Consider the following 24,967-nt stretch of genomic DNA (forward strand, 5'->3'; position numbering starts at 1 on the left):
GAGAGAGAGAGAGAGAGAGAGAGAGAGAGAGAGAGAGGCAGCTGCTGGCACCGTGGATAGAGTGCTGGGTCTAGAGTTCAAATCCAGACTCAGACACTTCTTGTGATCCTGTGCAAGTCACTTAACCTCTGTTTGCCTCAGTTACCTCAAATAAAGAAACTGTAAAATGAGGATAATAATAGCACCTACTCCCAGGATGGTTAGGAGGAATAAAAGAAAGGATATGTGTAAAATCACTTAGCAGTGCCTGGTACTTAGTAGGTGCTGCATAAATGCTTTTTCCCTTCCCTTATAAGGATGGATTTTGTGCCTGAGAACATATTAGCAAATAAACTGCTGTTGGTTTAGGGGTTTTCAAGTTCCCATTTACCATGACCTTGGGTGAGCTAACCTCTCTGTTTCCCCTATTCTGTAACATTGGGAGAAGGATCTCATTTCCTCACTGATTTTCTAGTCTATTGGGAGGACAAATGAGGCCAGAGATCAAAAAGTGCTTTGACCTGCTAAACTCATGGGGCTGGGACTTCAGATGGTTCTCCCTTTCTTGTGCCTATCCTAGTTTCTGATTGTGGGAAAAGATGGCGTTCACACTCCTCTAAGGTCAGGTCAGTAGGCTCTAGTCTTCTAGCAATCGGCCATTGTTGACCCTCCTTTCAATCAATCAGTTAGTGAACAAACATGTTTTTTTTTTTTCAACAAGCATTTCTTGAACTCTTACTATGTGCCAGGTGCTATGCTAAATGCTGGGATACAAAGAAAGGCAACAATAGTCTTCATTCTCAAGGAGCTCACATTCTAAAGGAGGAGACAACATGTAAAGAACTATGTACATACAGTATAAATGGGCAGTTGTTCATCCTTGGTTTTCAAAGAGAACAATGACATCACAGGGGTGATGTCTTGACTCATGCATGAATTGGACTCAGGGAAGACAAGAGTTGCACAAAGTCACCAGTCTCACTCTGTCTGTCAGAATTATCAAAGTCCAGTGGCAAGATAAAATCAAGATGATTGGCAATGGCCCAGGATGCAGTGGATAACCTTGGCGTCTTCCACGTCTGACTGCTTCAGCCGCCTTCACGGCCATTAGAACAAACTGTTCTCATCTGCCCATTCCACCAGTCTTTATATGCTCAGGGTAAACACCCCCCCAAATAACTGATAGACTTGAGGCCTGCCAGTTACCCTCAACCTGATTTAGCCCATCTGGTGAGAGGGTTTTACCCCAGGGTGTGGTGACTGCACATGCTACAGTTTCCTGGAGCCACAGGTGAGAGTTGTATGAAAGGTGGATACCAAAGGTGGATGAGCAGCCCTGAAAAGGGCTCGGCAAGCCCATCTCAAAGGGAAGGGACCAGCATTAGGGGGACTAGAAAAGGCCTCTTATAGAAAGTGGGATATTAGCTGAGGTTTCAAGTCTCCTCGAAGGCTTTAACCTTGTGAAGTTGGCATCTGTTTTCAGTACCCCCAAATGATCTATTTTTCATCCTTCTCCTTGCAACTCAACGGCACCTCCTCTATAACCCTCAAAGCTTCCCAGTGATTTTTTACCCTTTCTTCTCCCCTCTTCCGAACTTTCTCTTATGAAAGGATTAGATAGACCCATTTGCACCAAGGAATAAGTAAGCAATGATACTTTTGGCTCATAGATTTAGAGCTGAAAGAGACTTGGAGGCCAGACAGGCCAGTCCCTTCAAACAAGGGAACTAAGGCCAACAGAGGGTAAGTGACTTGTCCAAAGTCACAAAGGTTGCCTGACTCACCCTCGGTTGCTCCTCCTACAAGGCAACACTGCCTGCCACTTAAAAAATTATTCCTCCTTAGAGAATGTGTATTTTTAGCAGAGGAAAAATCAGCAACTAAAGGAATGGAATTCTAAATTATTGAGTTGAAGCAGTTGCTTGTGTGGGGAAGGATATCCTTAAGGGGGAGGGAAGCTCCAACCCCTGCCCCAATCACTGTATATGGGTAGTGTTTTCTCCGCTTTTCTATACAGCAGGCTTTTGGCAAATCACTCGTGATCTCCTCAGGAAACCCCTCTCACCCTTCAGACTATTGACTCTAGTTAGGCAGGAGCCATGTATCCCGTTATCCTTATAGTGGCCAGCCTAGGGCACTTAAGGCCTGGGTGAAGATGAGGATGACCCTAGGCCTTCATCAGGACTCTGTTGGCCTCCACAGAAGTCCTGTCTCCTGTGGGGCCTTGACCTTCCACTCTCTACTCTGATTAGGGGAGGTAATAGCTATTGTCTTCTTAGCAATATATGACCTCCATCAATTTATTTAATTGCACCGAGACTGCTGTCAATAAAACCTGATATTTTCTGAGGTTCTTTCCAGGTCTACCTTTTACAAGTCTATTAATCTGAGAGTGAAGTAACTAAGGCACAGAGGGGAGGAGCTGGGCTCCGGATTCTTTAGCCCCCTGAAGAATCATGGGCAGGAATCTGAAATCCTGAATTCCAAGCTTGGCTGGGATTTTCCTTTGCCACGAGTTGAATTCCTGCCGGGGAACACCTTATCACTCAGTCCAGAGGGCAAGGTGAGGAGGATCAACAGTCTGTGGTGGCAAAGAGGAAGAGGGAACACATGGTTGGTGACAAAGGACTCGGGTTATCTATCAGGCTGGCCTCCTCCGCCTCCCACCCTCAACTCACTTGGGTTCGGCTAGTAAAAGGGTCTGAGTAAGGGATGCTAAGGAGGTGGGATGGGAGGTGGAGAGTGTGTGAAAGTGTGCCTAGATTTCTGCCCCTCCACAATCACAGGAATACTAGTCTACCAGCCTGATGGAGCAGGGCCTGAGGTCGGGACTCTGTCCCCCCTAATTTTTCTCTCTGGACTCACTGGTCTCCTTCTGTCCCAGCCCTGTGAGATGGGAGGAAAAGGAAGGGAAGGAGCAGTTTCTAGGTCCAGAGATAATCCAGCGGCCCCTAGAGAGATGCTGCTACCCATTCTCTCTGTCTCAAAGCAGTCACTGAAGGCAGTTCTACCACCTTAGCTTCCCTTGAAGATGGGAATTCTAGGAACAATATTTTGGAGATACCTCAAAACACCCTCTCCCTCTGTCACCAGCAAGTTTGGCCTGAAACTTGACCCTACTTCCTGCCCAGAAGGTATGGTGCTCTCCTTCCTCATCCTTAAGAGAACCAGGTTGCCATGGGGCTTAAGAGGCTCTATCCATGACACTGTCTCTGAGCCCAGCCAACAAGCAGCTAAAGAGATGGGAGGAAGACAGATAGCTTCTGTCTTTGTTTCACTTGGGATTTCTTAACTTCCACCCAGAGCCGGTTGCTTGGCTCTGTATTCTAACCCTATCTGGACAGGTCAGCAGGTGACCTTTGCCCAGCTGCCTGGGCCTCCAGTGCCCGCTGCCCAGGGAACAATATAAAACAGGCCACAGTAGGTCCTCCCATCCCAATCAGCACATTCCAGGAATCAGCTTTCCAGGTAAAGCCTCAGGGGGTGGGCAGGGAAGATGAGGAAATATTCATCCACCATGGAAGGGCAGAGCCTATACTTATAAATTTTGAGCTCTGAGTCCCTTTGGGGGAATGGGGTGGGGAGGGGAGGGAATGGTCATAGGGAGAGCACAGCATGGGACCTTAAGCCTCCCCATTTCCTCTGCTAGACAGTGTCCCCAACCCTTAGAATGTCAGAGCAAGTATATATTCTTGGTAGCAGACTATCATGGCCCTAGAAGCCTTCCACCTTGGGAATTGGCATAGCAGGAGCTGGGGTGCCTGGGTCCTGCTCTCCTCAGTACTTTTTGGCTTTTGATGCTGCTTCAGTCTCTCCAGAGAACAGGGCTTGTCAGGGACAGAATGGGTTGCTGCTGATGCAGGGAGGTGGAAGGTTTACAGGGAGTTTGGGGGTCTGTACTCATGTGAGTCGTTTTCTCTCAGACGCAGAGTGACCATGCAGCGCCGAGTTTTCTTTGCTTCTGTGTTCCTGACTCTGCTGGTCTTTGCTTGTAAGACTCTCTGGCACAGGGTGGGGTTGGACCCGGGGATGGGACTCTGGAAAGCATATAGGGAGGAAGGAAGAAAGAGAGCCCAGGGCATAACTGCTTTCTACCTGGTCCTATCGCAATTCATTTCAAGATAGATGCGGCTCAACAAAGCTGTAACAAGGGGATGTTTGCAGCCAAGGCAAGTATCACAATGGAGGGGCAAGTGCTCCTCAGTTGACTGGTGGTTGAGGAGGAGTAAGTCACTTCTCTGTCATGGGGGTGGGACACAGAAGTTCTGGGATGCCAGTGAAAGGCCACGGCTGGGGCAGGGACAGGAAACAGCATAGGGAGGAGATAAAGGCAACCCTAGTATTTTGATGAATTATTCATGCTAAGTACCTACTAAGCTCTGTTGTTCTTAGGGGATTGTCAATGCCCTACAAATTCCATGTGCTAGCACAGAGCCATAGTAACCTCATTCTACCTAGGTATACCTTTGAGGCTCAGGTCTATCTAGGGAAGACACCCCCTCACCCCAAGGAGGGGCCTCCTGCCTATGTCTCTTACTCCCTGGTTCCAACCAGAACTATTCTTGTGGTCCCCTCTACCCTTATTCTGATGTGGGACAGCATGAGAGAGCCAGAGAGCGAAAGGAGACAAGTCCAGGGTGATTCTCAATGTGTTGCTTCCATCCCTCTTAGGAATTTCCCAACCCAAGCAAAGGCTGCCTTCTCCTCCTTAGCCTGATTCCAGCCTCATGCCACCTCCCCTCTCCCATTTGCTTCCGTGCAGATGCCCAGGAAGAGGAGACAATCCTGAACCGGGTCCACGACTACGTGCAGCAGGCAGCTAAACAGGCTCAGGACGCTCTGACCACCATGCAGGAGTCTCAAATGGCCCAGCAGGCCAAGTACGCTAGGTCTTCCTCACCTCTCACAAGCTCCCAGCTCCTGACCTTCCTTTCTCCCTTGCCATTCTTTTCCCCCTTCTCTCCCCACTCTCCTTTCTCTTCCCCTCTTTTTCACTTCCACCTCCCTCCTTCTCCACACCTGCCTCTCTTCCCCTTTCTGTATCCTCTAACCCAGTCTTTCATCCCTATCACTCTTTCTCCTCTGTCCCCTTCTTCTTTCCCTCTTTATTCCTGTTGCTCCCCATCCTTTTTGCTCTTCCTACTTGTCTGTCTCTTTCCTTTCCCATTGTCCCTCATATCTTAACCTCCTTCTTCTTTCCCCCTCTGTCTCTTCTGCCTCATATGAAATTTCTCCCTAATCCTTCCTTCCCTCCTTATCTGCCCCCTTTTCTGCCTCCCTTTCTCTGGCTTTCCTCCCTTCCCACTCTATTCCTCCCTTCTCAGAAACTTGGATCCAGTCTAGGTTATTAAGAAGCAAGAGCCTAGATCATGGAAATAATTTTGGAGGGTTTCATACCCTTAAATACTGATGCCAGTATGGGTGGGAAAGTCCATTCTCCCTCTCTTTCTCTCTGTCTTCACCTCTTTTTCCTGAGTGCCTCCTCTCCCTTTTCCTGGTCTCCTTATGTCCTCCTCTGCCACCTTCCTGCCTCTCTTCTACTATTGCCTTTTTCTTCTTTCTAGGGGCCTCCAGGAAACTTTCCCAATTCTCACTACTTCTGAGCCACAGGCTTGAGAATGAAACTGTTTCTTCTGTTGACTTCAAACTTCCTACACACCCTTACTGCTTCCCCTTCCATTCCATAGAATGGGATCTATCAAAGAATGTGAGAGCTAGCAAGTACCTTAGAGTTCTACCCACTCATGTTACAGATGAGCATACTGAGGCCCAGAGAGATGGAGCTGGTTAGTTGCTTATATAAATGGCTAGTTAAACAAAAACCCACCCCTTCCTTTCTCCCCAGTTTTCCTCTGCCCCTCCTGAGTTAGGTGAATCTGACTTAACAAGGAAAAATGGTACCTCTCATTGAGCTCCAATCCCTACTTCCCTGAGCCTCTCCCCTTCCCACCCCTAGCCACTTAGCTTCTACTCTGCTAGAAAGTTCTGTGTGGTCTGGCAAAGTTGCTCAGGAGACCTTCCAGCCCCTTTCCCCTGCTCTGCCCAACACTACCATAATCTGCTTTTCATTCCTTGCCTCCAGTCTTCTTCCTAGGGCCTAGGAAGTCTCTGTTTTAGGGATAAGTCTGAGGCAATCACAGGAAGGCCAGTAGAATAGGATAAGCCATCTCACCGTCATTTATCCTCCTTCCAGATGTTCCTAACCATGACAGAAACGGGTCTGTAGGGAGACTGTTGAGGTATGATAGGTTTGAAAGAAGGATAGGAAGAGAGGGTGAGGTGTTCAGTCCTGAGGTGGATTTCCCCTACCGTTTGGCCCCTCTTTCTGTTTAATCCTTTAGGGGCTGGGTGACTGACGGCTTCAGTTCCCTGCGTGATTACTGGAGCGCTTGGGCAGACAAGTTCTCTGGCCTGTGGGAGAAAGCTGATGAAGCAGTGGTAGAACCTCCTCCTCAAAAAGACACACCTTGAACACTCAGCTCCATCATCTTGTCTATCCATCTGTCATCTTCCTGCCTCCCTGGATCCTCCTGTCTCCAGGGCTTCCTGCACTCTTCCACTATGTCTCAGGAAAAGCATCTGCCCCCGAACCAAGCACTGCCCTCAAAATAAAGCCAAATGTGAAACACCTATGGCATTGTGTATACCACATGGGCTATTTTCATTCGGGGGGTGGGAACGGCAATTGGGGTGGGGGACTGGGACAGAGAGCTTCTAATCCATGTCATATTTCCCAAAGAAAGGGGAATTGGTGCCCCTTGTAGGGGCACCTCTTAGGACTCAGTGATGGTTGACCTATGTCCTGAGAAATTTGAAGAAAAGACAGAAGATGACAAAAAAAGAGCGCCCTCTCTGGCTTTCTTAGCTGAGTACAAAGGGTACTGACAAAGGAGTTAAAAAACTGGGGTTCTAGTCCTGGTTCTGTGGGCCTTTTGACAAGTAATTTCCCCTCTCTGGTTCTCAATTCCCTCATCTAAAGAAAAGAAAGAGTTTGAACTAAATTATCTTTGTGGGCCCTTCCAGCAGTAATATTCTGAGCCTGGGACCTTTCTGTCCACCTTTACCAGCTGAGTTTAAAGGTGCTTTCTTCTTCACATCATACCTTTTGGATACATCCTCAAACCTCGAGGAACGTTAGAGCTGAAGAATGGTTAGCCGTCAGAACCGAGCAAACACGCTACAGCAGGTAGAATCCTGGGCTTGGCGTCAGAAGTTGTCGTTTGGTCATTTTTCAGTTGTGTCTGACTCTTCATGACCCCATTTGGAATTTTCTTGACAGAGGTACTGGAGTGATTTGCCATTTCCTTCTCCAGCTTAGTTTACAGATGAGGAAACTGAGGCAATGAAAGTTAAGTGACTTGCCCAGGGTCACACAGCTAGTAAGTATCTGAGGACAGATTTCAACTCAGGAAAATGAGTCTTCCTGACCTCAGGCCCCACACTCTGTCCCTGCACCACCTTGCTGCCTGGACTTGGGTTCAAATGCTGGCTTTTCTACAAACTATCCGTGTGATCTTAGGTGAGTCACTTAAGTTCTGCGGGTCTCAGTTTTCTCATCTGTCAGACAAGGCAGTTGAATTCAAATAATTTCCCAGGACCAAAATGATCTCTTAGGCCCCCTCCAGCTCCAAGTCCTATAAGTCACACCCTCTTTTTCTCCCACCTCATTTTGTAAATGGGCTGAGACCCAAAGATATTATAACTTGCCTGAGATCAGATGGAGCTGACCCTTTGAACCCACATCTCCTAACTCCTCATCCTAACCTCTGAGCTGGAATATATATATAGCACTATGAAATATCAAGTAAGTAAGCTTGGGCTGCATGCAACCCAAGGGGGTCCTGGTGCAGGACCTTTCTGGGTGGGCTGCCATGGGAAGTGTTACTTCTCTGCCCATTTCCACCACGCTGCTCCTTTCTGTTCTTACCTTAGCAGCTTCCCATGGTCTCCAGGATAAAAGGCAAACCCCTCAAACTCAGCCTGGCATTTAAGGCTGGCCCTCCAAAATCTGACCCCAGCCCATTTCTGCAGCCATCTTTCATAGTATTGCCCTTCACCTATTCTATATTTCAGTGAAATTGAACTGTTAGGTATTTCCCAAACTCAGCCTTCTACCTCCTGTCCACAAGAGAAGAAAAGGGCAAAGGCACAAGCATTTATCGTCACCTACTCTATGCCAGTCACCGTGCTAAGTGCTTTACAAATACTGTCTCATTCGATCCACATAACACTGTGAGTTAGGTACTATGATCCTCATTTTACAGTTGGGGAAACTGAGGCAGATGGAGGTTAATGACTTATCTAGGGTCACACAGCTAGTGTCTGAGGCAGTATTAAAATTCAGGTCTTCCTGCCTCCAGGCCCAATGCTCTGTCCACAGTGCCACCTAGCTGCTTCCTACTTCCTGGCACTCTCCTCCCCCGTGCCTAAAATGCATGAACCGTCTTCGTTTCTTCATTTCTGAATACTTATCCTCCTTCAAGTCTTGGCTCAAAGATGCTGATTCCTTCTCCTCCTCAAATGGCCTTCCATTTCCTTATCTGTGTACATCTTGTCGGCAGATAGTTCTACTTCTCTGAGTATGCCAACAGTCCCCAAGACTGTCAGATCCTTGAAGTTCGGGCGTAGTGGGTTTGGTCTTTGTATTCCCTGAGTTGCCTCCATGATAGACTTGTAGAAAAATGTTGAGGGAGATGAATTTTCAAGGTCCTAAGTGTCAAGCTAAATGTTCAGTCACTTAGAAGGATGTTGTCAAATTCTTCATAAGATTTCCATATTTCTTCATCCTTTACCACAAAGTATAGGCATGTTAGCTAAAATTATCTTTGTGGCAATCTGTTTATGTTCATGAGCTGAGCTCAGCAAGGTATCCTATGATCAAGTGTTCTATGAAATGATATCTCTGTTTCTTTTGGGTATTCGATGGAACAGATTTTTCCATCCCTTTATTCACCTCTTTGGGACAACCTGTGAGCCATCTTTAACCAATCAATCAACTGACAAGCATTTATTAAGCACCTACTGTGTGCCAGGCACTATGCTAGGTATGGGCAAAAATGAAGCAGTCCCTTTTTCATTACATTATAGAGACATTTACATGTATATGCAAAATTTATACTAAAATAATCCAAGGTGATGGGGAGAAGGGATAGGAAGGTGCTAGCAGCTGAAGGAATCAAGAAAGGCTTAATTCTTCTATTTACTTATAATATCTTTATGTCTTCTGGTTCCATTTAGAGTAAGAATATTAATATGTATACAGTTTAATTTGCCCAGTAGCATACATATCTGTTGGTCATTGGACAAAAGTTTTCCATTTATTTAGAATGTTAAGAATTAAGTTCACATTTGTGACTCCAGGCAACTTCTGCCCCCTGTTCTAGCACCCTACTAGCACCATCACTGTGAAATGAAAGGGGGCTGGGCAGGACTGCAGGTTGTTATATTTTTTTCTGATGGGCAATCTCCTGGATATGAGCCTATCCATGCCTAGCCAAGACAGCCTAGTCCTTGGACTGTGTATGCAATGTAACCCTGGAACTATGCTTGACAGCCCTCTAGCTTTTAAGAACTTGCCAGAGCTCGTGTTCCACCAGCATTGATTCTGAGAACCCATGATCCGTATGGCAGCTCTTGAAATATGGGAAGATGGTGACCATTCTCCTTCCTCCCTGCTCCCCACACTCCCAAGGCTCCTCTTCTCCCCAAGCTACATACCTCAAGTGCCTAGGAAGAACCAATATCAAAACCCTTGAATGCCCCTGTTTCTGTATCAAATTATAAAGGTCTTGATTCTGTGGGGTCATTTAACATATTCTTCTGCCTCCAGATGGGTTTCCCCATTTCAGGCAGGTCAGGCTTCTCTTCTTTTGTTAAAGCCCTCTGAAGGAGGGGATTCAGTATCTTTCTTTGAACACTCACTCCAGTCAGGAAGGTCCAACTGATGTTCATCCCCAAGGTATAGTGGAAGCCCAACCGGTCTTGACCTGCCAAGAAAAGTCTAGGTGACACAGGGGGCAGAGACATTATCTCAGTTCTTCCTTGAATCAGGAGAAGAACAGGCTTAGTCAGCAGGGGAGAATGTCACAGTCTGAGGTCTTAGACCTGTATGTCTTCTCTATATCTGAATAGCAATCAGAGCCAGGAAAGAATAGCCCAGGTTTGAGCCTCTAATTTTGCCATTCGAGAATTTTCAGTGGTTTCCTCCTGCCTCTAGGACAAAAAGAAAACTCCTTAGCTCCTAATATTCCTATCTTCTATGCTGGGAATGAATTTCCTCTTCATCTCCATCCCTTAGTATGCAGTTTTTAGCTTTGCCATCTTTTTTTTTTTGATGAGGCAATTGGGATTAAGTGACTTTTCCAGGGTCACACAGCTAATGTGTCAAGTGTCTGGGGCTGGATTTGAACTCAGGTCCATCCTGACTCCAGGACCAGTGCCCTATCCACTGCTCCACCTAGCTGCCCCCCTCATGCAAGCCTTTCTGGATTCTCCTACCTAATAGTATTCTCTCTCTCTCTCTCTCTCTCTCTCTCTCTCTCTCTCTCTCTCTCTCTCTCTCTCTCTCTCTCTCTCTCTCTCTCTCTCTCTCTCCCTCCTCAAACAATCTTCTATTTCCTTATCTGTTTAGTTGTTTTTAATTTCTGTCTTTTTATCTCCAGTGGGTAGCATAGTGCCTTGTGTTACAGTAGGTGCTTATATTTATAGAGGCCCAAATATTTATTGAATTAAATTGTTTAAATATTATTATTCCTATTTTTACAGTTAAGGAAACTGAGGCTCAGAAAGGTAAAGGGATTTTCCCAAGTTCAAACATATAGCGTCAAAGGCAGGATTTTAATTCAGGGTTTCCTGACTATAAATTTAGGGCTTTTCCTACTATACTATAATTTGTGTGCTGATTTAGTATCTGATCACATGGGTTATTTTAATATTTATTTTTTCCCAATTACATGTAAAAACAATTTTTAACCTTAATTTTTTTATAATTTTGAATTCCAAATTCTCTCCCATTCTCTCTCCTCTCCCCCGTCATTGAGAAGGCAAGCAATTTGATAAAGATTACACATGTGCAGACATGCAAAACATATTTCCATTATATGTTGTTTTGTATCATTCTCTAACTGTTTGATACTCCATCTTGTCTTTTCAGATCCACTGTATAGTCTTGCCTGTCAAGGACTGTTCCCCACCCCCACCCCCTCCTCTTTTGTAGCCCCCATCGGGCCTAGCCCAGGGGCAGCCTCACAGTGGTTAATCAGTTGCTGGCTGATTGCCAAGAGCCAGAGGGCTGGGGGTGATTGCAGAGCACTTAGACATACTTGGTAAGTCTGTAGCGGAGAGTTATTTGGCTTGGCTTGAATCCTGAAGGTCAGAGAGCACAGAGAACATGCACCTCCTACCTTGACCCCCACTCCTATCCAAAATCAGGTCAGACAAGAAGAGAACCCACCTGTATCCGGGTCCTACCCCATGGTCTCCCAACTTTGCCCATGCCGCCCCCACCCCTATTCCCTCAGGAAGAGAAGCTGCAAACCTCTCCAGTAAAGACACAGGCATTGCTTGATAACTTAGACACCTTTATTCCACAAAATCAGGGGGGAAAATAAGCTGGAGAAGGGAAGGAAGAGGAACTGAACAGCCAGGAAGAGAGGCTCTCTCCCCACCACATGTACATACACTCCAACCTAGGGCTACATTGGTCTCCATGAATTCCTCTCCAAATCCACCGCTTCCCTGAATTCCCAGAAGTAAGGGAAACGCAGGAGTGAGAGGAATGCTGCTGGGGGCCCCTGTGCAGCGCTGATGGCAGGAGCAGAGTAGGGGCTAGCAGCAGCCTACATTGGAACCCTTCTTTGTTTTTTGGCTCTGGCTTCCTGTCCAGATATGACCCACAGCCTTAAAAGGGGGAGTAATTTGGATTGGAGCTGGTCACTGAGGCAATGTTGAGGGAGGGCAGAGAGTGGCATCCTCATTGGCTGGCCAAGGACTTCCGGGCTTCCTCCAGCATGGACAGAAGCTCGGCTTTGAATTTCTCTGAAATAGGGTCAACGCTTCCCTTGAGATCCTCCAGGAGCGGAGTGACCTTTTCCTTAATGGCTTTCAGCTGCTGGGATACCTTGGCTTGATATTCAGAGGCGGAGGGCAAGCCTTTCTCCCGGAGCTCCTGCAGCTTCTGGCTCAGGTTTGTCTTGAGCTTCTCGTGGTAGGGACTCAAGTACTCCCTGACGGTCTCGATGTGGCTCTGGGCACGCTCTCGAAGTTCTTGGCCCAAGGGGCTCAGTTTCTCATGGAGCTCATCGAACTTCTGCTTGGCGCTGTCCTTCAGGTCCTGGGTCAGAGGGGCGACCTTCTGGCGGTAGAGCTCCATGTCGGACTGCCACTTCTTCTCAAACGCATCCAGGTGGGGTTGAATATTCTTCTTCACTTCTTCCAAGCCCTTTGTCATCTCCTCCCGCAGGCCCTCGGTTTCCTTAACTAAGCTATCCTTGAGTCCCAGGTAGGCAGGGGAGAGCTCGTCATAGAAAGCAGTGAAGGCTGAACCCAGGGAAGATAGAGTGTCTGTAATCTTCAGGCTGCGGAGAGTTGAGGAGAGAAGAGACAGAACGTTATCACACCAGCTGTGGGACCCTGGGCAAGTCACTTCCCTGCTGCATGCCTCAGTTTCCCCATTTGTAAAATAAGGATCATAGTAGCACCGACCTCCCAGAGTTGTTGCAATGATCAAATGAGAAAAAAATTGTAAAGCACTTAGCACAGTGCCTGACCCATAGTAGGTACTCTATAAATTTTAGCTATCATCATCATCACTAGCTGTGTGACCCTGAGCAAGATTTTGCTGCCTGCCTCAGTTTCCCCATATGTAAAATGGGGATCATAATAGCACCTACCTCCCAGGGCTGTTGTGAGGGTCAAATGAGATAATTGTAAAGCTCTTAGCACAGTGCCTGGCACATAGTAAGCACGATATCCATATTAGCAATCCTTACTATTAGCTGTCACAGCCAACTAGTCATAAAGCACAGTTTTGCCCATGTCACTCCCTTGCTTGAAAACTATCAGCATGGGGCAGCTAGGTGGCACAATGGATAGGGCACTGGCCCTGGAGTCAGGAGGACCTGAGTTCAAATCCAGCCTCAGACACGTAACACTTATTAGCTGTGTGACCCTGGACAAGTCACTTAACCCCCATGCCTAGCCAAAAAAAGAAAGAAAGAAAAGAAAAGAAAAATATCAGTGGCTCCTAATTGCTTCTAGGATGAAAATGCCAGCCTTCAAGTGACTTCCCAAGCTTCCAATCTATCTTTCTGGACTGCCTTTACATGACTACGCTTTCCCACATTCTACATCCCAGACAAACAGGGCTATGGGATGCTTCTTATAACAGCCTTTTATGTGCTGGGTCTAGGCATAGGCTGTCTCCCACACCTAAAACACCCCTCCCACCTGCCTCTTGGAGCCTTAAGTTCCTTTCTAGCCTCTGTTCTAGGGCCACCTCTTAGAGACCTAGTCTTATTTCTCCAATTGTTAGTGCCCCACCAACCCCTACCCCCAAACCACTCTGTTTATCTTGTAAACACCATGTATTTACTTATCTGAATTTCTGTTTGTTTTCCTTCCAGTACAATGTAGGTTCTTTGAGGGAAAGGATTTTTTCTCTGTATTCTCAGAGCCTAGCCCCTTGCCTGGTACTTAGTAGGTGCATGTTGAATTGAATTGCTTCCCAAATGAGGAATAGGGATTGGGGAGAAAGGGAAGAGTCGGGTGAATCCCTGGGCAGACTGTGCTCAGGAAGGAATCTGACCTGCTCTGACACTCCTGGTGTACCACCCCTGTTCCTCTTTTAGTCAGGCTTCTCCTAACTTAAGCCTCCCTTTCTTAAGCTTAAAAGATGCCCAGAAGAGGAAGCTGGCCTTTGGAGAAGCCTTAGAGGAAGGAAGCTGAGGAGACAACCTATCCGCGTTGGATAGGCCAGGCCAAGTCCAGGAGCGGGGAGCCACCAGTGGATGACTCAGGGGTCCAGCAATCACTGATGCTCTCTGTCACCTCTGGGGAAAGTGAGGACCAGCAGCTTCCTCCCCTGGCACCACAGGACAGACTGTGTACTCTGACAAGCCTACTCACTCCAATTCTTTGCCCATAGAGGAGGACTCAAACTGAGACGCATACTCCTTGCCAGTGTCCCTGACAGCGTTCAGGTAGACAGTCAGGGCATCCTTCACCTGCTCCAGGGGCGTCTGGGGCTCATCATGCTGCCAGAAATAGTTGGCCTGGCTCCCTTGAGGAGAGAAGGAAGATGACCGCGTCATTACCGCCCTCTGCCCTGACTCTTTAATAACCCGCTCAGTCCTCTCTCAGGGGTTCCAGAGGGAAGGGGCTTCTGAGCTACAGGTGGGAGAAGACAGCGTATGTGAAGGTGCAGTTGCCCAGCTCAGCCTAGGACCAGTGAGAGCAAATTTTGTATTAAGTATTCCTGCCACCACCTTCTCCCAATCCCCTATAGTGTATCGGGAACAAAGGGGAGTGAGGCGCCTGACTGACCGCAGAGCTGGGGCTTGGTGTTGGCACCTACCTGTGAGGAAGAGCAGGGAGAGGCTCAAAATCACAGCTCTCATCCTGAGGACTTCTGCCTATGACCTGTGGAGAGAGGAGACAGGCTTAAACCGTGGAAGAAGAGGAGGAGGAGGAGGAGGAGGAGGAGGAGGAAGGTACATCAGGCAAGGGTAATCACACAGGACGAGGAAAGACTCCTGGGCTTCTGTTTACTCATCTGTAAAATGGAAGGGTCCCAACAGCTCTGGACCTAGCGTCCTTCCCTGCATTTACTGCGTCCCTTTCTCCTGCTAGGTCCTGGACTTCCTATCTGGAGGTCAGCCAGAGGCCTGGTCAAGCTTGTCCCAGGTAAGCCCAGTCAAATGGCCAGCCTGGGCTTGGCGGATCTTACCTGAATGTTCTCTCCAGGTGATCTAACAGGAGTTGTAGCTCTCCTCAGGAGCTGGTATTTATGCTGCCAGTGAGGGCTGGGCTAAAGCAGGGAGATAAGGTGAACCTTCAGAAGGACATGTGGAACTTAGAGTTCAAGGGTCAAACTTGTCTCTCCTCCCCCACTCACCTGAAATCCTGGGCCTAAGCAGGTAGGCAAACAGAAAGTAGGGGCAGTGATTACCCAAGAGGGACCCAGCTCTGGCTCTACAATCCGGGACGGTCCACTGGGCAAGGGATAGGCTGCACCTCTCGCAGAGAGTAATCTCTGTCTTCCAAAGTTAGCTGGGGTTGGGGGGAGCATAGCCTAGGCCAGGGGTGGACTCAAGGCCACATGCGGACCTCTAGGTCCACAAATGCAGCCCTTTGACTGAATCTAAACGTCACAGAACAAATCCCCTTAATAAAAGGATTTGTTTTGTAAAAGTTGAACTCAGTCAAAAGGCCGCACCCAAGGACCTAGAAGGCCACATGTGGCCTTGAGGCTGCAGGTTCCCCACCCCTGGCCTAGGCTATGCCAGCCCTACACTGCTCCTTCGGGGCCCAAACCTCCTCTTCAAAACCTTGGGTGAGAAGTAAGAAAGACTTTGGCTAGTTCCATTACCCACGTAATCTCAGGCCCAGAAGGGAGGGACTCACACACGGAATGGGGGGGGGGAAATTATCTTGGCACAGAGGGAGGGGAGCATGAGTACTACCCTAACATAGGTTTTTCCAGGGGGGAGGTAAGAGGGACTTCCTGCCTGGTCCCCACAGAGGCTCAGAAGGGAACACCTCCCCCTTCCCTCTTTAAGAAGCAGGAAATCTCTGCAAGAAGTAAGCTTTTTGTCTCCAAACCTCTTGTCCATCCCACCCCCCAAAATCAGGAAAAGTGAAAAATGGAACACTGTGGTCTCTGAAGTCAGGGGAAGTTCTAGCAGTGGGTTTTGAGTGGTTTCTCTCTAGTAATCCAGGTTGTTCCCAAACCTGGCTCAAACTCACATCTTCTAGGAAGATTTCACAGACTGATTCATTGAACTCTGACTCATGGTTCAGCTATTAACTAGTACTGACTTGTCAATAGCTGTGTATGACCATAAGCAAATCACTTCACCTAAGCCTCAGTTTCCTCATCTGTAGTATAGGAAAAGTTATACACAGAATACTTAATAAAGATTTAAAAAGATATCGTGTATGTAATATGTTTTGCCGAGTTCGAAATGCTGTGTCAGATGTCTTTCATCATTATTATCATCATTTTTATTCAGTTTGTTAAATGACCCAAGAATTTGAGGACCAGTACCTAGGACCTTAATATCACAGCATCTAAATTTCCATCTTGTTCTGTCTACCTGCACCTGGAGAGTTAGTGTCCATATTGGAGATGTGGGAATAGAAGAAAAAGCTGGCATGCTTTGGGAAGTTAGAATACTAGAGATAAGTTCAAGGGTCAGTTGGGTATTGTAGAATGGTGAAGATAGAGCTAGAAGACCTGACTCTGATTGACTTAGCTACTTAATACCTAGGTGACTTGGGGTCAGTCCTGTCACCTGTTTGGGCTTCAGTTTCTTCATCAGTAAAATATGGGGACTGGTCTAGCTCAAAATCGATAACCCTGTGGGTCTAGTATAGTATGGCACACTATCATTCGCTGTTATCTGTCTCGATTTCTCTGCTGATTTACAAGTGTTTTCTGATGGTCTGATTCCAACTAGATGGAAGGTACGGACTGTATCTTCACTCCTCTGTGTCTGCCCTAGTACCTGGTACCGAACTTTGTACAAACGGTGTTGCTAGCTGCTTGCACTATTGAATGCTGGAGAAAACAACTTCCTGCTGGGATTGTAGGGGCCAGAGTGGCTGGGTAGGAAAAGCCCTCGGTTTGGAATCCAGAACTGGAGTCTGTCTACTACCTGCTTTTTAATTTGCTAATCTTGAGAAAAATAATTTATGTTCACTGGGCCTGTTTCTTCGCCTGTAAAATGTCTATAAGAATCCTGTCATCTACCTCACAGGATTTCTGGGAAGACCAAATGGGATAGTATATGTAGCTATGTATGTAACGCAGTGTTCCAGCCTGAGAATTTGCCCAAGACATTCCTCCTTGGTAGTGGAATTAATACCTAATGCTCTGCACCTACAAGAAAGTTCCCTGGAGGCAAGAAGCTGACATGGAGAGGAAGCGCTTCAAGCATGTCAACTTTTCCCCAAATCCTTTATCTCTCCCTTCAGAGGCCTTTTCCTGAGGAGAATCCATAGCCATAATTCTAGAAGGCAAAATCCAGAGGAAATAATCTCTCCTCTCCTGATTTCTAGCCAACTCCATCCCTCTCAAGGACACAGACATCAAGTGATCATGCTCTTCACCAATGAGGAAAGTCTTGATGCAAATACATTATCTCTGGGTTACACACAAATAGCAAAAGCTCAGCATTGGAAGGAACCTTGGAAGTGTTTGAATTCAACCTCAGACAAGTGGTTATTCAGTCTCTGCTTGAATTCTAGTGACAGGGAACTTACTACCTGCCAAGATAACCCATTCCACTGGATGGCTCTTATTGTTAGGGAGTGTCTGCTTTATATAGGATGTTCAGGTGTTCCAAAAAAATCTTAAGCTACTAAAGCTTAATACTGCACCACACTTTGGGAATGCCCTGTGTTAAGTTAAAATCTGCTTCCCTGTACCTTCTACCCTCTGGGGGCAAGCAGAACAAGCTTAATCTCATTTCCATGGGGCAACCCTCTGAACAACAGCTTAGAGACAGCTATCATGTTCCACCTAAAGAAACCTCCTCTCCTCCAGGTCAAACATTCTCAGTTCTTTCCCCCATTCCTTATAGAACATGGTAGCTAGTCCTCTCGCCATCAGGCTTGCTTCTTATCCTGTGAACATATGCCCATTTTCATTGACCCTCCTACAATGTGTTACCCAGAATTATATCCAGAGAAAAAAACAGAGGATCTACTCTAGCCCACAAATGCCCTGGGAGGAAAAGCTGACCTCTCTGGATCCTCCCATAGATGTCAATGGTCAGGAACAAACCCATCTGGCTGCCCTGTGTCAGCACCCATGCTTATCTGTGCTAAGTGACTAGGGGGTAAGGGTTAGGTAAGGATGGATGAGTGGAAGTCTTGGCTCAGCTATACAACTGGGGGAAAACATGTGACAGTGCAGGGTTGCTGCTGGTGTTTATACTTCCTTCTCAAAGAGGACCATGACATCAGGGAGGCGATGCCATGACTCACAAGTGAATTGGATTTAAGTGAGGCAGGGCTGTGCAAAGCCACTTGGCCTCACTCTCTCCTCCAGAGCCATCTGGGTCCAGTAGCAAGATGTAGATCAGTATGACTGGAGATGTTCCCCCACCCCTCCCCCAGTGTAGGGTGGAAAAGACAGAGAAGGAAAGAAGGAAGGCAGGGGGTAGTTGGGAGAAGTTAGGTGGGAGGAAATTTGGAAGATAGGAACTGGTTAAGATCAGAAATATGGACCTAGAAGGGAGCTTAGTTCCCCAGTTTTTTCCCTTCCAATTCTCTAATTTTACCAAAACAGGACAGCATAGTGGAGACAGCACCAGGCCTGGAGTCAGGAAGACTCATCTGCATGAGTTCAAATCCAGCCTCAGACACTTACCAGCTGGGTGATCCTGGGCAAATCATTTAACACTGTTTGCCTCAGTTTCCTCACCTGTAAAATGAACTTGAGAAGGAAAAGGCAAGCCAGTCCAGGATCTTTTCCAAGAAAACCCCAAATGGGGTCACAGAGTCAGGCCTGACTGAACAACAATTTTACAAATGAGGAATCAAACCCCGGGAAGACCGATGTCACACAGGTAGTGGGCATCAGAGGCAGGATTTGAAACAAGGTTTCGGTTTTTGGTTTTGTTTTTGGGGATTAAGTGACTTGCCCAGGGTCACACAGCTAGTAAGGGTCAAGTGTCTGAGGCCAGATTTGAACTCAGGTCCTCCACACTCCAGGGCTGGCGTGAAACAAGGTTTTTTGACTTCAAGAACCATGATGACCAGGTTTGGTTTGGCAACCAAACATTGCACAGCATTTTTAGCAACAAACATGCTGTTCTCACACAAGTCTAGAGATTCTTTTCCTTTAACATCTATTCATAGCAATGGAAGGGATCTTACTGATCACATAGAGACTAGATTCTGGTCCAATTTCTTTTTATAGATGATGAAACTCAGGCCCACGAAAGTGACTTAGTGTTAGTTCCAGGTCACACTGATATATATATATATATATATATGTGTGTGTGTGTGTGTGTGTGTGTGTGTGTGTGTGTGTATACAACACACATGTACACATTCACTATATGTGTATATACATACATACACACATATGCCTATTCCCAGATTTGCAGTAAAATGTCATGTCTACATATATGTACATAACACCCCCCCATATGCATCCATATATCTATATCTCCTATTGCAGATCTGGGAGTAAGCTTCTAAACTCAGCACGGTGTAATTTTTACCTTACTATGCCGCCTCTCAGTTCAGTAGCTTGCTCTGTTGTATACCACACCCCTCACCACCACCACTGCACCCTTGTTCCCTGGGCTCTCAGCAGCTGATAGAACAGGCATCAGCAGCAACCTTTAGGGAAATGGGTGCCTAGTTGATAGGCTGACTGTGGGTACTGACAACCAGCTAGTTGATGGAGCAATCAACTACTTAAAAAATACCTCCCTCTCCCATAATGTATATTCCATAGATCAGAGATTCATTTGGATGAACAAATTCCATTAAAAACATAAATCCCACTGTATTCTGTGCTGGTCAAATGCACCAGGACTATTTTGCTCAGTTCTGGGCACCACATTTTAAGATAGAAATTGACAAACTGCAGAGCATTTAAAGGGGAAGCTACCACAATAGAGGGCTCAGGAAACGATCATATGGAACACGGAAAGGGATTCCAGACGTTTATAGTAAGATTCAGAAGAGTGCACGGATAGCTGCTTTCTGATATCTGAAGGTTTGTACTCTGGAAGTGATTTAAACTCTACTCTTTTACATGAAATAGGCTGCCTTCTGAAAAACTGAGCTTACTCCTTCACTGAAAATACTTAAATATAAGCTAGATGAGTATTCATGCTCCTGATAGGGGTCACCTTAGTTATCTTCTGAGGTCTTTTCAATATACAATCCTTGGGATTGTTTCAATCAGATAATCTCACAGAATGAATGGGTAGAGAGGTCTGGGGCAGATTTTGATCAGGTAGGGTAGGAAATTGTGTGTAAGTGTGTGTGTGGGGGGGGTGGATGGAGAAGGCAGAGGCATTTTTTCTTTTTAAGGCCAGGGACTTTTAAACCATAGCAGATAAGGAGTCAGAGAAGTCGGGGGGGGAGGGAGGGCTCTGAGTAGCTCCTGAGCACCAGCTATCATGGGTCAGGTAAGAAGGTGGATTGGAGGTGGAATCTAGGTGGAGAATGGGAGATAGATGGTCATAAAGAACAAGATTTACTTCCCTGTCAGCTTTATATTGAGTCCTGACAATGCAGAGGCTTGGGTCCCAGGCTAGGCTCCCAAGAGGGCTTTGTTGTTCCCACAAAATGAGGGCACTCCAAAGTAAATACAGTTCAGGCTCTGACCCAACAGACTAGAGGGATAAGCAACCATTTAGTCTGTCTGAATTCACAAGCCAGATTCAAGGAATGGGGTAAGAGGGTCTAATAATAGAAAAAGGAGATAGGGAATAGACCTGTGATTTCATTGGTACAGAGAACATCTGGAAAGGAAACCCTGTAGAGACCAATATAGGTCAGTGCATTCTCTACAACTTAATAGTCTTTTGAGAGCTGCCTAGTGCATCAAAAGGTTAAGTAATTGTCGCAAGGTCACACAAGCAGCACATGTCAGACATGGAACTTTAACCCAGGTTTCCCTGGCTTTGAGTCCAACTTTCTATCCACCGTTCCGTGTTGCTTTTACATAAATGACTTCTCAAAATTCTCTCCTTTTTACAGCCCTGATGCATGTTGATTATTCTCCAAGCCAATTTGGGAGTAAGCCCTCGCGGAACTGGCCCATCTTAGAAATGCTAGAAAAATCCCAGGCTAGAAAGGTCCTCCAGGGTATTTCTTATAAAGGAACAGGGCTGAACTAGCCCAGACTACATGTATAATAACATAAATAGTAAATAATAGCTAGCATCTATATCTGATATTTAGCAGAATGCCTGGCACATAGTAGGTGCCTGATAAATGTTTATTGCATTTATGTAGTGCTTTAGGATTTCTTTTATATTCTTTAAGATACCCAAGGGAAAGAGCAGCCCATCCTGACAGCTGCTCTTAAGTAGCTGTACAACTCATGCTTTACCCCAGGCTTCATTCCCAATTCCAGCAATTTATTTCCTTATTGATCTTATTAATTTCTTAAAACCTTTCCTTAGCAGCCCCTTGCAGTTCTTTCCAGCTCTCTTTAGTATGGGTGCTGAAAAGCACCGTGGTCATCAAGTAAAAATAGTTTTATTATACACATATGTATGTGTGTATATATGTATATTTCGACCTTAAACATTACCTTGGAAAAAGCTATTCATACACACACACACACACACACACATATATATAGCTTTTTCCAAGGTAATGTTTAAGGTCGAAATATTTTCCTCCAAACCACTTCCTGAGGTAGTTGGTATATCATCACCCCCATTTTACAGATGAGGAAACTGACAGCAATGTAAGAAGACTCAGTGCACTAGAGTACCAACTGAGGCCTCTGAATGGTCCCTCCTCTATGGCGAGAACCCTTTGCCCCCTCACCCTCCAAGTGAGCCTATTCTCTGTTAAGCTGAGCAGTCTGAAACCCTCTTTTTGGAGGACAAAGCCCACTCTGAATGCTGCGGACTCAGGGTAAAGCTGGATTCTGGCTCGTCCAGAGAGGGCCTGTTTCAGAAGGCAGTGTGAGAGAATGGACTGAACATGCCCTGCCCTGTGGCACTGTACACATATTCAGCCTTCTGGCCCCACTTTGACTATTGGCGCCACTTAGAATGGTTCTTTCTCTGAATCACAAGGCAAACAAGAGACTGACATAACATCATAATCAGGTTTTTATTTATCATGATCCCCCACTGTTCAACTAGGTTATTAGTTGTAAGTGCCCCACAAAAAAACAACAAACAAACAAAAAAAAAGAGTGGACTAAAGATCTTCTGACTGCAACTTGGGTCTGGTGGTGGATTTTGTTAAAATCTTTTTTTCTCCCTTTTTCAGTCCAACATAAATGAGAAAGAAAAAAAATACTTGTGACATTTCCAAATAACAGAAGTAATAGCAAAGTATATTAATATACATTCAACATATACTGCGCGTATTGGTTACTACAATACAAAGCAATGAATTAAAAAAAAATGTGGTATGCAAGATGGCACAGTTAATAAACTCACTGGCTTTCATCTGGATTTGCTAGAGGGTGGCAGTTTGCTTTCCCAGAAATACAATATCATGTAAACAAAACAGGGTGGGGGGAGGGGGGAGTAAGGAAGAGAGGAACTATGAGAGCTAGAACAGATGTGGAAAAGTCAAATGCTTTCAGTGTTTTCTTGGTACCTTCCTGCCAAGCAGGCAAAGAAGTCATAATTAGAGTAGAAACTGGGATCTCACTCCTGCACTGGTCAAAGAAATGGAACACGGGAGAAAGCCAAAGAAGCTCCCCATCCAGGAGAAACCATCTGTTGGGAGATCCTGCTAGGGCTCTGGGTTCTCTCCAATGTTCTTTTTCCAACTGAAGACGAGAGGAAGTGTGAGATTTGAGGTGGGAGTGAGGAGAGAGAGGTAACCTGTCAGCAGCTTAGCATCAGCCATGCTGGTCTTACGTTTCCTTCTGTGCAAATTTCGGAGAAGGTCTTGGAAGGAGACTAGGGATATTTTCCTCTCTTTTCCCCCAAAGGAAAAATAAAAGGATCAAGAGTCAAGTTTCATTAAAAAAAAATCCCCCCCCCAAAAAAACCCCCCAAATGTTCAAAAGGAGATGAGCCCACATACTCTCCCAGCCCTCGCCAGCAGAGAAGGCTTTGGTTTATAATAGTAAAGCGAAGACAAGAGGAGAAGGCCAGACAAGAGCCATGGCATATGTACTGCATCCGAGGGGGCGAAGGAGACCAGGACATGTGTCACTGGCACCAGGAAGAAGTGCTCACAATTACAGTGTCATTAAAAGGAAATAAAATACTTTTGAACAAAGGTGCAAGTCACAATTCAAATAGAACAGAATCTAGTTAAACATTTCTCTTTTAAACAGAAATTCCTTTTGTCTTTATTAATAATAATAACAATAATAATAATAATAATAATAACAATAACAACATTTACCAAAAACAATTCCTACATGATCAAGAAGAAAAAGCGGGCTGAAGATGATGGGAGGTAGGGAGTGAGGAGGGATCCGAGAGAGCCTCCTGTTCTTGCTGTGGCAAGGAGGCTGGAGGGAGCAGAGTTGGAAAGGAAAAAGGTAAGAGAGAGATCTGTATATGTATGTGTGTGTATATGTGTATATATATGTGTATATATATATATATATATATATATATACACACACACATATATATACATATATGTATATGTACATACACACACACACACACACACATATATATATATATATATATATATATATACACACATATATGTAGATATATGGAAAACCAATCCTTGTAGCGCAATAAAAAATAAGGAGAACAAAAGATGCCACAGATAGCAGACTGCACCCTCCTGGGTGCTCTAACTGTCCGTGGGTAGAAGGGATGGGTTACCAGAGGGATGGTAAAGGCAACCGGCTCCGGAGGTGACAAGAGGGGTTCTGTGGGCCACAAACATGCCCCCCAAAGGAAGCGAAGGGAGACTTCTCTTGCTTCAGGCTACTACCTGCCCCAATACTAAGATTCTAGTAGGACTTTGGCTTTCTGTTAATAGCCTGCCAGGCTGGGCAAATCTTTTCAGCGGGTCTCAGCAGTGAAGACTCAGAGAGTAGCAGCCGAGGGTCTCCTAAACTTTGCTTATTGCTCGTCAATGCTAGATCCTGCCCTCGTCCCCACTCCCACCCATTCCCTGCCGTGTAGATCACAGAGGAGGCTGCACTCTGTACTTGTTCCTGGCACCTGACAATGCCGGCAAGGATGAGGGGGCTTCTCAGAGGGCTGTTTTGGGTGGTGGCTCAGAGACCCTAGGCATCCATCCACACACCCCAATCATCCCTCCTGTCTCTGAAAAGGCAGAAAAGAAAAACAGCCTCCAAAAGAAAACACAAAACTCAAATGCACTTTTGCCAAAAGTGGAGAACTCTCATTTCCCATTTATTTCCTCGGTGGCTTGGTCATACAGGCAAACATGGTAGAACACCCCCTGAACCCCAAGGAACAGCACACTGATGGACTGGATAGGAGGAAAGGAGCCGTGATATTCCAGCTGGGGAAAAATACAATGGCAATTTGGCGCGATGCTGCTAGATACTGTGGGTTTAAAATGAACTTTTTTATTCCCAAGCTGTACACAAAACCTGCAACAGAAAAGAAACAGAGAAGAGTCAGAGTTTGGGGTGAGAACCTGACCTTAGTGGGCGCATTTTCACCACACTTCCCTCAGCCCTTTGAGAGGCTTGCAGAGTGAGCCCACAGCACCCCAAGGTGTGGACACCTGAGTTCTAGCTACAATTCTAAGTCTGCTCCTGCTGCCCCCATACGTAAGCTCAAACTTACCTACTTTTGAGATATTATCTGCCTTTGTTGAAGGCAAACTGTTCCACCCAACGTGTCTTACTCTTTTTTACTTTTTTTTTGGGGGGGGCAATCGGGATTAAGTGACTTGCCCAGGGTCACACAGCTGGTTAAGTGTCAAGTGTCTGAGGCCCCATTTGAACTCAGGTCCTCCTGACTCCAAGGCTGAAGCTCTATGCACTGCGCCACTTAGCTGCCCTTTTTTTTTTTCACTTTTGTATCTCTACGTTATGTTATTTCCCTGGCATGAAACAGAATCCCTCCTCACCGTCCCACTGCCTGTATAGATA

General features: G+C 46.1%; 3 protein-coding genes across 5 annotated transcripts in view; 1 reads left to right on the top strand and 2 right to left on the bottom strand.

Annotated features, from left to right (window-relative positions):
- The first annotated feature begins 3,352 nt into the window (after nt 1–3,352).
- On the top strand, nt 3,353–6,611 carry APOC3 (apolipoprotein C3). Its single transcript, XM_020989702.2, has 4 exons — nt 3,353–3,447; nt 3,903–3,970; nt 4,742–4,859; nt 6,321–6,611. The coding sequence occupies exons 2-4, from the start codon at nt 3,916–3,918 to the stop codon at nt 6,448–6,450; spliced, it is 303 nt and encodes a 100-aa protein (XP_020845361.1). The 5' UTR covers nt 3,353–3,447; nt 3,903–3,915; the 3' UTR covers nt 6,451–6,611.
- Nucleotides 6,612–11,541: 4,930 nt separating this feature from the next.
- On the bottom strand, nt 11,542–14,990 carry APOA1 (apolipoprotein A1). The gene is made up of 4 exons (XM_020989701.2): nt 14,924–14,990; nt 14,552–14,616; nt 14,104–14,257; nt 11,542–12,554 (listed from the first exon to the last, which is right to left on the bottom strand). Exons 2-4 carry the CDS (start codon nt 14,592–14,594, stop codon nt 11,951–11,953), a joined length of 801 nt encoding a protein of 266 aa, XP_020845360.1. The 5' UTR covers nt 14,595–14,616; nt 14,924–14,990; the 3' UTR covers nt 11,542–11,950.
- A 7,008-nt stretch (nt 14,991–21,998) lies between these two features.
- The window catches only part of SIK3 (SIK family kinase 3), a 281,596-nt gene continuing 278,627 nt past the window's right edge, over nt 21,999–24,967 (bottom strand). For all 3 annotated transcript variants that reach the window (XM_020989699.2, XM_020989700.2, XM_020989698.2), the window contains one exon: nt 21,999–24,460. The gene's annotated coding sequence lies outside the window, so the exon portion shown is untranslated. The remainder of the gene's footprint in view (nt 24,461–24,967) is intronic.

The sequence above is a fragment of the Phascolarctos cinereus genome, unplaced genomic scaffold (assembly GCF_003287225.1).
Source record: "Phascolarctos cinereus isolate Bilbo 61053 unplaced genomic scaffold, phaCin_HiC Scaffold_726;HRSCAF=1367, whole genome shotgun sequence".
Classification (NCBI taxonomy): domain Eukaryota; kingdom Metazoa; phylum Chordata; class Mammalia; order Diprotodontia; family Phascolarctidae; genus Phascolarctos; species Phascolarctos cinereus.

What these genes read in the sequence shown, in the direction of transcription:
- APOC3 (XM_020989702.2), top strand. Translation starts at nt 3,916, where the DNA reads ATGCAGCGCCGAGTTTTCTTTGCTTCTGTGTTCCTGACTCTGCTGGTC. An exon ending in GACTCTGCTGGTCTTTGCTT is followed by an intron (nt 3,971 to 4,741) that starts GTAAGACTCTCT and finishes GCTTCCGTGCAG; the next exon opens with ATGCCCAGGAAGAGGAGACA. An exon ending in CAAATGGCCCAGCAGGCCAA is followed by an intron (nt 4,860 to 6,320) that starts GTACGCTAGGTC and finishes TTAATCCTTTAG; the next exon opens with GGGCTGGGTGACTGACGGCT.
- APOA1 (XM_020989701.2), bottom strand. Translation starts at nt 14,594, where the DNA reads ATGAGAGCTGTGATTTTGAGCCTCTCCCTGCTCTTCCTCACAG. An exon ending in CTCCCTGCTCTTCCTCACAG is followed by an intron (nt 14,258 to 14,551) that starts GTAGGTGCCAAC and finishes TCTCTCCTCAAG; the next exon opens with GGAGCCAGGCCAACTATTTC. An exon ending in TCTATGGGCAAAGAATTGGA is followed by an intron (nt 12,555 to 14,103) that starts GTGAGTAGGCTT and finishes AACTCTCCGCAG; the next exon opens with CCTGAAGATTACAGACACTC.